This window comes from Centruroides sculpturatus, unplaced genomic scaffold (assembly GCF_000671375.1).
Source record: "Centruroides sculpturatus isolate CEXI.00-Female unplaced genomic scaffold, Cexi_2.0 scaffold705, whole genome shotgun sequence".
In the NCBI taxonomy this organism is placed as follows: Eukaryota; Metazoa; Arthropoda; class Arachnida; order Scorpiones; family Buthidae; genus Centruroides; species Centruroides sculpturatus.
The window spans coordinates 400,221-413,482 of record NW_019384916.1 but is presented as its reverse complement, the minus strand read 5'-3'; the positions used below and the strand labels follow the sequence as shown (position 1 = coordinate 413,482).

At 30.8% G+C, this 13,262-nt stretch overlaps 1 protein-coding gene across 1 annotated transcript in view; it reads left to right on the top strand.

Moving 5' to 3' along the window:
• The window catches only part of LOC111631756 (polyhomeotic-like protein 2), a 101,735-nt gene that overhangs the window by 23,433 nt on the left and 65,040 nt on the right, over positions 1 to 13,262 (top strand). Inside the window, exons 3-5 of the mRNA XM_023376063.1 lie at positions 2,224 to 2,462; positions 7,850 to 7,948; positions 9,044 to 9,616. Of these exons, the coding sequence (XP_023231831.1) occupies positions 2,224 to 2,462; positions 7,850 to 7,948; positions 9,044 to 9,616 (911 nt within the window). The remainder of the gene's footprint in view (positions 1 to 2,223; positions 2,463 to 7,849; positions 7,949 to 9,043; positions 9,617 to 13,262) is intronic.

The following is a 13,262-nucleotide window of genomic DNA, read 5'->3' as shown; positions in this document are numbered from 1 at the left end:
AATGAATATTTTAATGGTGTTATATATTCAGATTTTTAAACAGCATAGCTAATTATTAATGATTTTCTAGAATAGAAAATTATTAATAATTATATCATATTCCTTACAAAAGCTGTTATGTAGCCAGTTTTGATATTTTTGTTTCTGTAAAGTTTAAGAATTAATTAGGATTTCAAATTAGACTTTTAGAAAGTATTAAAGTTCAATTTAGCATTTGGGTTTAAAATTGATGGATTCAAATAATTGAATTTAGAAAAATTTTTTTTATGTCTTAGATAATTTTACTAACTATATTACCATAAACTATCCATGTAATTTCATTAAAGTTTCTGAATTTTTGATAATTTGATTATTGGCTTTTTGAAATAAGAACATTACAAACACTCACTATGCAATGAGTGCACAGCAGTAGTCTATACATAAAACATGTATTAAAATTATACATTAATTTTGTGTATAATGTTTAATAATTAAATGATAAGGCCAGAATCAATCAAAACTGATAAACTGATCAATCAAAACTGATAAAATAAAATGAATGTTTAAATATGATATAACATTTCTGTATGCTTTGTGCTAAAGATTTCAAACAAAATTGTCAAAACCATCACATTTTGATTAAAATTTTGCTGTCAGCTTTTTTTGTGCAATTATCAGCTTTTTTAAGGACATAATGTCACCATTTTTAATATTACAGATTGAGCTTTGCATTACCAGGAGTCATTACAATAACTACATTCACTACATAATATATTGAATACTAATTATACCCAGCAAATGTTTCAGATTCTAGCACAAAAGTATCTTTTATAATATAATTAAATTTTTTTAATTTATTAAATTCATTTCTAATGTAAACAAATAATTATTAAAAACTTAAAAATTATATAAATTATGTATGAATCCTTGGTAAAGAAAATAATTTTGCAAAAATATTCATCTAACCAAAAAAATAAAGTCAATTGTGAGAAGTGGGGGGGTTTAAGGTGCAAAGCTTAACTTGTTCTCCGATGTCAGGACAGTAAGTCTCACTCACGGGATCAGTGGATAGTGTTTTCTTTTCTTCTGCTGCTGGATTTGAGTGGGAGGGTTAGCAAGGTTGTAGATGAGGTGTCAACGATACACAAGTTACTACAACCATTTAGATAAACTTCGATACACAAGTTACTACAACCATTTAGATAAACTTAACACATTTAATATAAACAAAAAAAAAAAATTATTACAACAGGCGAAACATTCTAAAGAAACCGTGTTAACATTGGTTTCAGTTAACCTAGCCCCGACATGGTTAGCTCTAGTGGATAGCTATTTCTTAAAAGGCTAAATCTAATTTACATTTTAAGTCAGCTGAGAGAGAGAGAGAGAGTTTACATGAAAGGGGTAAACATAATACCTCATTCAGTGTTTCTCTAATGACGATGTCTTCAGGAAGGTCAGTTGATCTTTGTGTGGAGATGATGAGTATGAGGTCCAGCAGTGGGTTGGTCTTCAGCAATCACCCTGATGATTGGGTGCGAGCTCTTTTTATATGCATTGCATGTGAGAATTGACTCAGGTGACTTTGATTTAATATGGTCTAAGTTCAAGCTGTGCCCAGGTTCGGTTGATACAAGCTGTCAAGAACTGGACAATTTGGCTGAATTATTGATACTTTTTAGCTGTTATTATGACTTTTCTTACCTAATAATTTCATCCGTTTTACAGTTTCCTATCATTAATAATCAAACATTTTGACTAAGGTTTTAACATAAGTCCAAACATCATAATGATTGTTGTTATTCGGAGGGATATTTGATTGGTTTTATCTATTAGAGAGTATTGCGAGAGGGAGAGAGAAAAAAAGGAAGTGGGTTTTTTCCACTTTGTCATCATCCCACTGCTTGACCTTTCTGTTGTCCTCTGCTCTGATAGAAGATTATAAATGTTTTATTACTTTAAATAATCAATTAAAATCTGCCAGATGCCAATCAAAACAAAAGTGGAAATGAAAAAAAGTCAAAATCTCACACAATTCTTATATTTTTTATAATGCATTGAATTAATCTTGCATTAAATTGACAAAGTGAAATTGGCCTGGGGCCCCTTATTGTTGGCAAAAATTCACATTCTACAAAAATGTTATGAACTTGTGTGTTACAACCCAATATTAAAATTTTTTTTGAAAATTGAGGAACAATATTGATTTTCTGTAATTAAATAAAATAATTTTAAAATTTATAGGTTCACTACAAGCATTAGGAGCATCTCTTCCTCAAGGAATTACATGGGCGACACATGGTGGCTTACAATCTCCAACGTTACTTACACAAAATCCTATTTTTATTCGTAGTCAACAGCCTGATATGTTTATCCAGAGTCCTTCACCAGCAACTGCTTATGCAGTTCCAATGGCATCAACAACTCCCTCTAGTCACATGACTGTAATTCCTACAACACCCTATTTACAGAAACAAAAACAAGTAAGAATAAAGATTTATTTTATTTTATTTTTTCTGCAAGGTAGATAAGTTTTTTAAATATCCGTTATAATGAAATGCAATTATAAACAGAAGATGTATGGGAAAAAGTAGAAGAAAAATATAAGTACAATCGTTAAGGTATTGCATAACGATAGTCAATATTGAATCCAGTTTTCCCGGAGGAAAGCCGCATGCCTCAAGGGTGAGGTATGTTTTATATCTTCCAGTTTTAGTTAGATTTTTTTTAAAATCGAAATTTAATTAAATGTTATTTAAAAAATTATATACAAGTTGCTGATTATTAAAACTATGTGCACAACAGACATTATTAATTATTTTCTGCGGATGGTTTTATATTCCCTCTCCGAATTCAGTACTGCGCACTGCCAAAATCCGACAGCTGCTGTAAAATAGTTAAAATTTTACGTCGTCGTCCGAATTGGCAAACGTGTACATTTTTCAAACGTAAAAAATGTAGAGAAGAAGTACAGTAACGGTTACTATAGCAAAAATAATCAACCAAGCGTGCACGTGCAATTGGTATGTCAGTGACGTCATTGGTGCGAGTGAGCCGGAAAATGAAATGCTGCCTATCTCATTGCAACAGCACCAGTCGGAATGACGTCACTTGGAATCGCTACCTCTAGTCGAATTATTAATCTCTGTCTTGCCAGAATATAAAGTAGATATTAAGAGGAAGCATTTGGTGACAAAATGACGTCCCGGTATTATTTTTAAATTTTGGTCGATTCGATGCGGATTGTTCTGCGACAACTTTGATACAAAAGAAGCGCTTCTTAGAAATTTGAATTTTTCTTAATTCTCAAGAATCTAAAATATTTTTCTTACCTTAAAAAAATAAATATATAGTGTATAGATATATATTAGCGGACAGTAATTTGTTCGAAAAAACACTTTTGTGAAACTTAGCGGTCAACTTAACTCATTAGCGAAAGGTTGACTCGCTCTTCCTTAGCAGAAGCTAATTTGTAATTGGGAACCTTACGAGAAAACAGATGTCGCCTCAATTTATTAACAGCTGTTACCGACTGCAGCGAATTAATATGAATTTTATCAATTAATCAGAGAACAACGAAAATGTTTCTGCGTATACAAAGAAAATATTTCATTAAAAACTTTATATCCTTTTCCTATGCTTTGTGTTCTCGGACAAACGCCTATTATTAATTTCATTTTGAAAGGTTCTGAAATATTTTAAAATTAATAATAATTTGTTTGCCGAATGATTTAGTAAACAAAATTTAACCGATACGGCCGCCATTTTTAAATTCGTTACTATGGTAACGAATTTTTTTATCTTTATACTGTACTTTTAAATGTGTAAATACTAGCTATCAAACGGCATAAATATAATTATCGTTTTTAAATAAAATAATAATAATATTTTATAACAAATTATTATTATTATTGTAATTACTTTTTTATTCCAAATAGTGTTGCCAGAAGTTCAAAACCAGAAATCGGGACATTGTGATAAAAATTGATGGATATCATCAAATTAATTTTACTGAATTATCAATTAAAGAATATTGCTTATTTTTTGTTATTATGTTATATATTTTAATTAAGTTTTTGTTAGAAAACCCGGTTACCCAATCGTGGATCTGTCAAATCCATAATGGTCATGATTAAATGTGAAGGTCCCCTTAGCGTCCAAAGGGCGAAGAGAACCAAAAAATAAAAAATAAAGCTAGACTATGAGGGGCAGATATAATCGTTGATAGATCTGTCGTCAATGATTGCACGAAACCATAGTACAGGACCACAGAACGTGACGCGTACGCCAAAGATTAGTAAAGGCGTACTCATGTAAGATTGTGCGAATACATGCACAACACTTAATGCCAACAATTTTTATTTGACTTTTTAAAAAATACAAATTGAATTATTTTTTTAATAGAAAGCGGGATATTTCGGAAAAATTTTTCCAATCAGGACGANGTCAAGTGTGTTTTTTTTCAATGGGAATACACATTTTTGACCTTATTGTCTAGGTCAAAGGTCAAGATTATTTTAAGGTTAAAATTATAAGCTTTTTCTAATGGGAAACCATACTTTTTATTACTGCAATAGGCAGGGAGGTAAAAGTTACATTTACATGGAAACAATGGGAAATTTCACAATCAGCCATGACCTTGAGTATCACAAATTTGACTTCTGAAGGTCATCTCAAGTGTGATAATTGTAAGCGTGGCTCAATAAATGCATTAAAGTGGAAGGGTATAATTTTGAACATTTGTTATAAAATTTTCCCCCAAAACCAACATCTCAAACAATGGTAAGAATTAAAGTGACTCATCGAAAACAAGCACCACGATAGTGAGATAGGCAAGGATATTCACTGAAAATAAGCACCTCAAAGGGAGCAGAAAACTACTACATCCACATCATTACTCCTTGGTAGTGCTAAAAGTAGTGAATGCTTTTAAAGTTCAAAGTAATAAGGTCATGAAAAAATGTAACTTTTACCTCCCTGCCTATTCCAGTAATAAAAAGTATCGTTTCCCATTAGAAAAACCTTATAATTTTAGCCTTAAAATAATCTTGACCTTTGACCTAGACAATAAGGCCAAAGGTACATCCAGTTATGAAATTTCCTGCTCTTTCCATTTCCGGTGTCAAAAATATGTGTTCCCATTGAAAAAACAGACTTGACCTCCAAATGACCTTGAAGGTCAAGGTCACATATGAGGTCACCAATTGATTGGCTCCTCGATACCCTACAACTTTTGTCTATACCTTTTTCCAAAATAATGAGATCCAATTAAGTTATTTCATTGTCTCAAGATAAAAAAAATGCACCCTGTATATTACACTTCTAGATATTATGATTTAAATAGGCTTTATTCAGTTACATATAATCATGATATATAAGAAAACTAATAAAGAATTTTGTGACAATTTTTATTTTTATGTATATCTAAACTTAAGAAAAGAAAAAACTAAAGTTTCTTCAGAAATGTCAAGCAGTTTTATTTGTTTGTTAGTAATGTTAAGATATAGATCTACAGTCCCAAAATTATTTTTATTTATAATCTTTTTATAAAATCTTAAAGATTGTCTACTCTAAATTCTGTTTTAGTTATCATACTGTTTGCATTAATGTGAACAGATAATATTTTGTCAATTATAATGTGTGATATTGTTGGAAATTGTAAATAACAGAGACTTCAAACTCTTCAAGACATATTTATTTATTTATTTTTGGACACAGTGTATTTATTGTATTTGTTCTTAAAGCTTTGGATGATAGAAAACTGCTCCATCATTTTTTATTTTTTTTAAACATAATTGTTTTTTCATATCCCCATCTAAACCAGTTATATTTTAACAAAAACATCTTGAGAGTAACATTTTTTTCTTTAACTTACACTATCATTTCACCTTATTTTCTGAAAAAAGAAACAAATTTTGGTATTTTTGTAACATGTGGCCATAATTAAACTTTTCCTGTTTGGGCTTTTTGGTGTTTGAACTAATATTAGAATATCATCAGTTTTAATGGTTATATTATTCAAGGCATGAGAGAAATGATTCCATGAATCTACTGATAAGAAATGCTCCTTGGACTCCCAAGAAAACTTTGGCATAAAACTGATTTATTCCTTTCCTTTTTGCTAATATCCAAGGAGTATAAAGTTTTTTTTTTAATTCTTTAAGTATTAGCTACTCTTCTTCAAATAGTAGGTATTCTTTGAGAAATAATATTTTTTGTACGGTAGCAACTTCATATTTTTAGCAATGATGTTTTTGATATATTTATAAAGAGGTTTTTTTGTTGCAAAAAATTGGATAAATTTTGATTGTGTAAGAATTTAGGCAAATAAAGAAATGTATACATTATTACAAGGTATTTATAAGTTCTGGAGCTAGGACATCTAAGTACTAAAATAAATCATATAAATGGTTATAAAAATCATACTCTCCTCAAAAGTGAAAACACAACACCATGAAGGAATGTGCATAGACATTGCACATTGCAGGACTGGTAAATGTGACAGATATGGAAATGGTTAAAAGAAGAAACAAAATATGCAACAGACACTTATTTGTTCAGTAGCAAATATGGCCCTGATGAGCAGCTATGCAGGCCACTATATAGTGAGGCATACTATCAATGAGGTGATTAATGGTAGCCTGAGGTATCCTTGCCATGCTGCATTCACTGTGGCTTGATGTTTCCAGTGCTCCTCACATTGGATGAGGCCCCACAGGTGTTTGATGGGAGAGAGATCAAATGAATCTGCCAACCAGGAAAGGATGTGAATTCCATTCAGACATCCTTTGGTCAGAGTTCACTATGCAACATACAATCAGGCATTATCTTGCAGGATCACTGTCAGGTGCTGCCTGCACCAATAGCTTAACCACATGCCCCACAATTTATGTGACATGTTGGTCTGCTGTAGAGTACCAGAAATGTAAACCAGGGCTGTCTGCAGATTGAAAACAATGCCCAGTGTTAGGCTAGTGTGATACTTAGTGAAAAGGGCTGGCACATAGCATTCCCCAGGATATGTTACACTTGTCCATGGCCGTCATTCCTCCAAAGACAGAAGCAGGATTCATCTGTAAACAATACACAATGCCATTCATTGGTCCAGTTGCAATGACGACAACACATGCCAGGCATGCAGCCTGTATTGAGCAGTTAATGGCATCTCTGTTGTTGGTTGCCTTGTGTTTAATCCAATTTCATGCAACCTGTTGCAAAAGATTTAGGTGGACACAGATGCACCTGTTGATGACAACAGGTAGCTTCAGATGACAAATTTACCGGTCTGTGCACTGTGTACTGGTGCAATCCACTTCCTATTTGGTGTATTTTCAGATGTTCCTGCATCTATTATGTTACACATTGCTAGATGGTATTCACATCATTCTCAACATGCATGGTAACTGAAAGTATTTGACAAACTAAGGTTATGCAGTTCCAGGATATGGTCTCATTCCCTAGCCATTAACTGGTGGTATTCAGCTTGCTGTTGTCTCCAAGCCATTATCTACACTTCTTCCAAAGTTTGGCTGCTGCAAATCATCACTGATAGCATTTATGGTCCGAGTAAGCTGCTGATCATTATAACCAAAAACTAGATATCACATGATCCAATATGTATGCAAACTTAACTATTTGCTTATCTCTGTCATCTCTATTGGTCCTGCAGTTTGCATGAAGTTACGCACATTCCTTCATGGTGTTGAGATTTCACTTTTGAGGAGTGTATAAGTTATAATTTTTAAATGACTTATATGCGTGATAACTTATAATGTATATGATTTTTAGTTCATGTATATCTTAGCTCTGTAATAACATATAATTAATAAGAATTTTTAAATGTTTAGTTTTGTTTAAAAATCTAAATTAGGTTCGTCCTGCAAGTTCAGTGGCCACTCAGACAGCAGTTTCAACAGCTGCTGCTGCTCAGTCTCGAGCACCTCCAAATCGTACCCAGGTTAGATCAATAGTTACGTATTGTTTTTTGATATTCTATTATTATTATTATTGCTTTTTAAAATATAATTTAAAGTTTAAAGGTTTTTAGATGAACAGATAATATTTTGTCAATTATAATGTGTGATATTGTTGGAAATTGTAAATAACAGAGACTTCAAACTCTTCAAGACATATTTATTTATTTATTTTTGGACACAGTGTATTTATTGTATTTGTTCTTAAAGCTTTGGATGATAGAAAACTGCTCCATCATTTTTTATTTTTTTTAAACATAATTGTTTTTTCATATCCCCATCTAAACCAGTTATATTTTAACAAAAACATCTTGAGAGTAACATTTTTTTCTTTAACTTACACTATCATTTCNAATGAAAAAAATGTGATCACATCAGTGATTCAATTAGTGTAAATTATCAAATACTATAAATTAATATAAAAATTAAACAATATTACACTTAGTTATTGTCTATAGTTTCCGAATATCCCTAAAATATTTATTCACATCTGTATTTTCGATAATTATGCATATTATCCATTGTTATAATACATAGTCATTCAGGGCAAAATTTGCACGTAAGGTAAACAAACTGCAGTTTAGGGTCTCACGTTATAAACCATAGCTTAGGGCCTTATATATATATATATAACTACCATTATTATTATTTGATAGAAGAGAAGGGCTTGCTATATGTTATAGTTTAGCTTAAATCAAGTCTTGATAGCATTTAAACGTCATACAATTATTGTTCTGTAACACCATATCAATATATTAATGAGCTTATTCGCTTCAATTCCCATATAAACTTAATTTCTTATATTAAACATTGCACACACACACACACATAAATTTCTCAAATAATTTACCATTAAGAAATATTTATTTATAAAATATTTTAAATATATTAAATACAATAATTTATATTTAATTTTAAAAATAATTACTATACAATATATCAATTAATTCTAATCTATTAAAATTTATTAAATCTCAATTTACTAAACAATAAGATAAATGTATTATAAAACTTAAAGAATAAGAATAATAATCTTTTAAATTATTTATATATGATTATTGATTTTTAAACTTAAAACATTCTTTAATCAGGCAAAACAACGTTCACGTGGTCAGAATAACAGAAGCTCTCCTGCTGGTTTGCAGCTGCCTCCTCCACAAACAGTTACAATACAAACACAAACACCTCCACTTCAACATCAAAAAGCTGATGCTGCTAATCAAACAAAACCAACTCCAGAAATGAAAAGTACTGCAACTCAAAGTAAGTCAGTAGCTACAGAAACTGGACAACAGGTTGTGTTAGCAAAGCAACATATCTCACCTATATCAGCAGTTAATGTTTTGCCAAAACCCACAAATACAGATGTAAAATCTTTTCCTGAAACCCCTGTAATAACTAATAATAATGTACCAGAGACAAATATGGAAGTTGACCCTGTTCCTGTAGTTGATGTTAGTCCATCATTAAAAGATGTAGCCACAGTTGAACCAGAACCATTAGAAAAGCCAAGAAAAGAAGAAGACACTGTTGCCATTCCTCATTCTGATGTCATTTCTAAAGAAAAACAACCACAAAAAGCGATAGTTAAACCTCACATTTTAACACATGTGATTGATGGATATGTTATATTGGAAGGCCCTGATCCATTTCCTGTAAGTATGGTAATATTAAATTGTTAATTTATTAAACACAATATTTATTTTTGTGTTATGTTAAAATAATTTTATGAAAAATAAATTTTTAAACTGCCAATACAGGTATCTCCTGATTAATATGATTAATTTATCCGTTAATCTCTTGATACTACTGTGTATATCAAAATCATGTTGATCAAATACAGTGGTACTCATCCAAACAATCAAGACCCAATAAAATAAATTTTCAGTTAACAACAAAAATCTTTATTTTGTTAGCTGTTGTTATTAATTATAATAACTGTTCTTATGGATAAAATAATTGTTGTTAACTGTTAACAACAATTATTTTTATCCATAAGAACAGTTTTCTATGATAAAAATGTATAACTAATTTAAAAATAAAATGAAATCTTAGAGCTGCCTACCTTCATCAGACAAAATTATACTCAATCCAGTTTGTTTTTGTTTTTGTTTTGTTTTTTTTTTTTTAATTTATGCATGTGGAACACAACCGTCAAGTCGATGACACACTAAGATTTGTTGCAAATTAATTTGTTATTAATCAATTTTTAACAATTTTTTCTTGAAATTTCTCTTTGTCAACAGCTTTCAGGAGCTCAATACATTTTTGTAACCTTTAGTTCAAAATTTCCCAAACAAAACTTTTAAAACAACATTTGACATGTCTGACATTTAGGAGCATCTTCCCCATACAGTAAGAGTATTTTTTACTGTTTATATAGCATTAAATTTTTTACAAAACTTAAAAAGCATACATAATATGCTTGATATGTGTGACCGCAGGATCGGCACCTCTTTGGCACCTTGTCAGGATGATACCACTGCATCCTCCAGACATGGAACTTCAACAGCCGTTACAACACATTTTTGCATGAGTGGTCACATTCGCGGACTTTTGGCCCCGGAATGGAGGCGGAAGGAGAGAACCAGAAGTACACTCCACAAGTTATCATATAACAAAAATACCCATTTATTAATCGATATTGACTATTTACAAGCTGTATACAGATGCTTAGCGAATGCTAATAATATGACATATAGTGTAACTAGTACAACCCTGACAACGAGAGTGAGAGTGCACATTAAGCATAAAGGATAAATACTTTAGAATTCATAGAATTCTATTTGGAACTTTCACACATGGAGAGTCATTTCTTCTGGAGCGGCAGTGATTCCTTCGGAATGGCGACTGCTAGGAACAGTGATGGCGGCGACGAATGGCGAGCGGCTGGTCACATACACATAGTTAATAATAACTGGATGACTCTGTCTGACTCATCAACCCCCTCTTTTTTATTAGGGGTCTGTCCTGGGTTTTTCCCATGGCCTTATTAGGAGTTTTTCTACAATCGTCCAATGGTTGAATTTTTGTCATAGATTCCGGGTGACACACTAGGAAGCTGTGTCACCTCTGAAAGGAAGTGAATCAGGGGAAAGATATGATCGTATCCTTCCAGATTTTTATTAAGTGTTGGGAAAAAGTTTTTTCATATAATTATTTCACTTTATTTTAAAGCAAACATGAAAGTTTATAAAAAGAAAGGTTTATATTACTTATTTTATTGCTTATTAATAGAAAATACTTATTTAATAAAATAATTTGACATTATCAGGTTAAATAATATGTAAGTAGTTTTTTCTATTTTAAAAATATTAAACTTCATAATCATTTTTAAATTTACAATTATTTTTAAAGTAATTTAAATGTCAACTTTTAATCCAAGTATTTATATCAGATACAAATAAAATACAAAAAATTACTTTCAAACATATTTTTTTTTATATATCCATCACAGATTCTTTCAGATCCGTATGGGTCAGATGGTGAGAGATGGAACATATGTCTCCAAATGCTAGAATGTACATAAATTAAAATTAAACACCATATATACAGTCTTTCGGCAAATAATATGTATTGGAATCAAATAAAAAACGGAACATTTTCAGCCTCTTTCAGGGGCCTGCATCAAGCATGCATTGATCATTACAGAATGTTAGCAGGATTCTAAATCTAGAACGTTTTTTACGAATATATTCTTTTGATGTCATCTTGTTTGAATGCTTAACAAATGTGTTACATTCTACATATATTTTACAATAAAAATTAAATATATGAAATTACTTAAAAAACACATCCTCAGCAGTAACTTAAAATCACATACACCACTTTATTTTTGCCAATAAAACAGTTTTTAATCACAAATGTTTTCAGCTTGTTTAACAAACCATCCTCAAGTGTTGAATTATATTCTAATGATAGAATGTAATTCAACACTTGAGGATGGTTTGTTGAACAAGCTGAAAACATTTGTGATTAAAAACTGTTTCCTTGGCAAAAATGAGGTGTTATGTGATCTTGTCAAAAAATAATTTTATATATCGTCAACATAACATAGATACATGATTGGATAGTGGATTGCTAAAGGTGCATGGAAAATACGATACTCTATATTCCTCATGCTTAATGTTACATTTCTTCAACTGATGTTCTGAAGTAATTCCTACAGTGGTTTTCAAGTTTATGACCTTTTTTTCAGAGAAATTTTATGAAAAGCAATACCTTGCTACTACCTGCAGTAAATTCTCTTGCAGTGTGAGAGTACTGTACTCTCGATTGTTTCACATAACAATTGTGATTCGATAAAATAACAATATAGAATATTTAAACTTTACCACAATGCTACACATTCTATCTTTTTCTCCTGGTTTCAATGATCAAACCAATCCCAATTTATTTCAAATAAGTCATTGCAGTTATTTCTGACAACAAGATTTTTTCACTTTGGTGTTATCAGTCTGCTTTCTGGAAATCAGAGCATGATAAGAAATTTAATACTTTCAATTTTGCAACAATTAAAATTTATATTCATTATGTAGCAATACCATTTAGAAATTGTGACCCAAACATTTATTTGCTAATTAATATTTTTTAAATTATTAAAAATAAAATTATAGAATTTATTACTGGTAATACTAGTGGTTAAATCTAAAAGAAAACATTTCCCTGAGTGCAAGAAAACAATTTGTTATTTATTTGATTCACTACTGACAGAGAAGGGAGTTTTTGAAAACAAAATAATAAAATTATTAGCAGTTTGTTGCCTTTCACAGTGGGGGGACTGGCATAGTCTATTACTTTAGTGGAAGACAATAAACAAAGCTTTACTAGACTGAAGTTAAAAGATGATATAATCCTATGAAATTTAACAAATCTGATGTCAATAAGTGAAAGTTGAAATGATTTATAGTGAGTTGAAATTAGTTAGTTTTTTGCATTTACAGATCAAATTACAGAAAATATTAATAAAAATCCCATTTTTTTTTAAACCCACAAGTATTTTATACTGTTAGATCGTAGAGAAAATGTAGAAATTGAAGATATAATCATAGTCAAGCATATAAATATCTGTAAAAATAAAAAAATTGCATTAATTTGCATTATGCATCTTGCAGATACAATGCCCCAAGTGAGCTGTTAAAACTCTACATGCCTAAAGGGGAGTTAAGTAATTAAGCAGGACTGTAGATAGGCAGTCAGGCTGCCATCTTGTATTAAATTTTAATAATTAGTCTCAATTAACTAATTTATTTCTAATCTGGAAGAATAGATTGATCTGGAGAGCACTCAAACCCACAAGTAATTTGGACT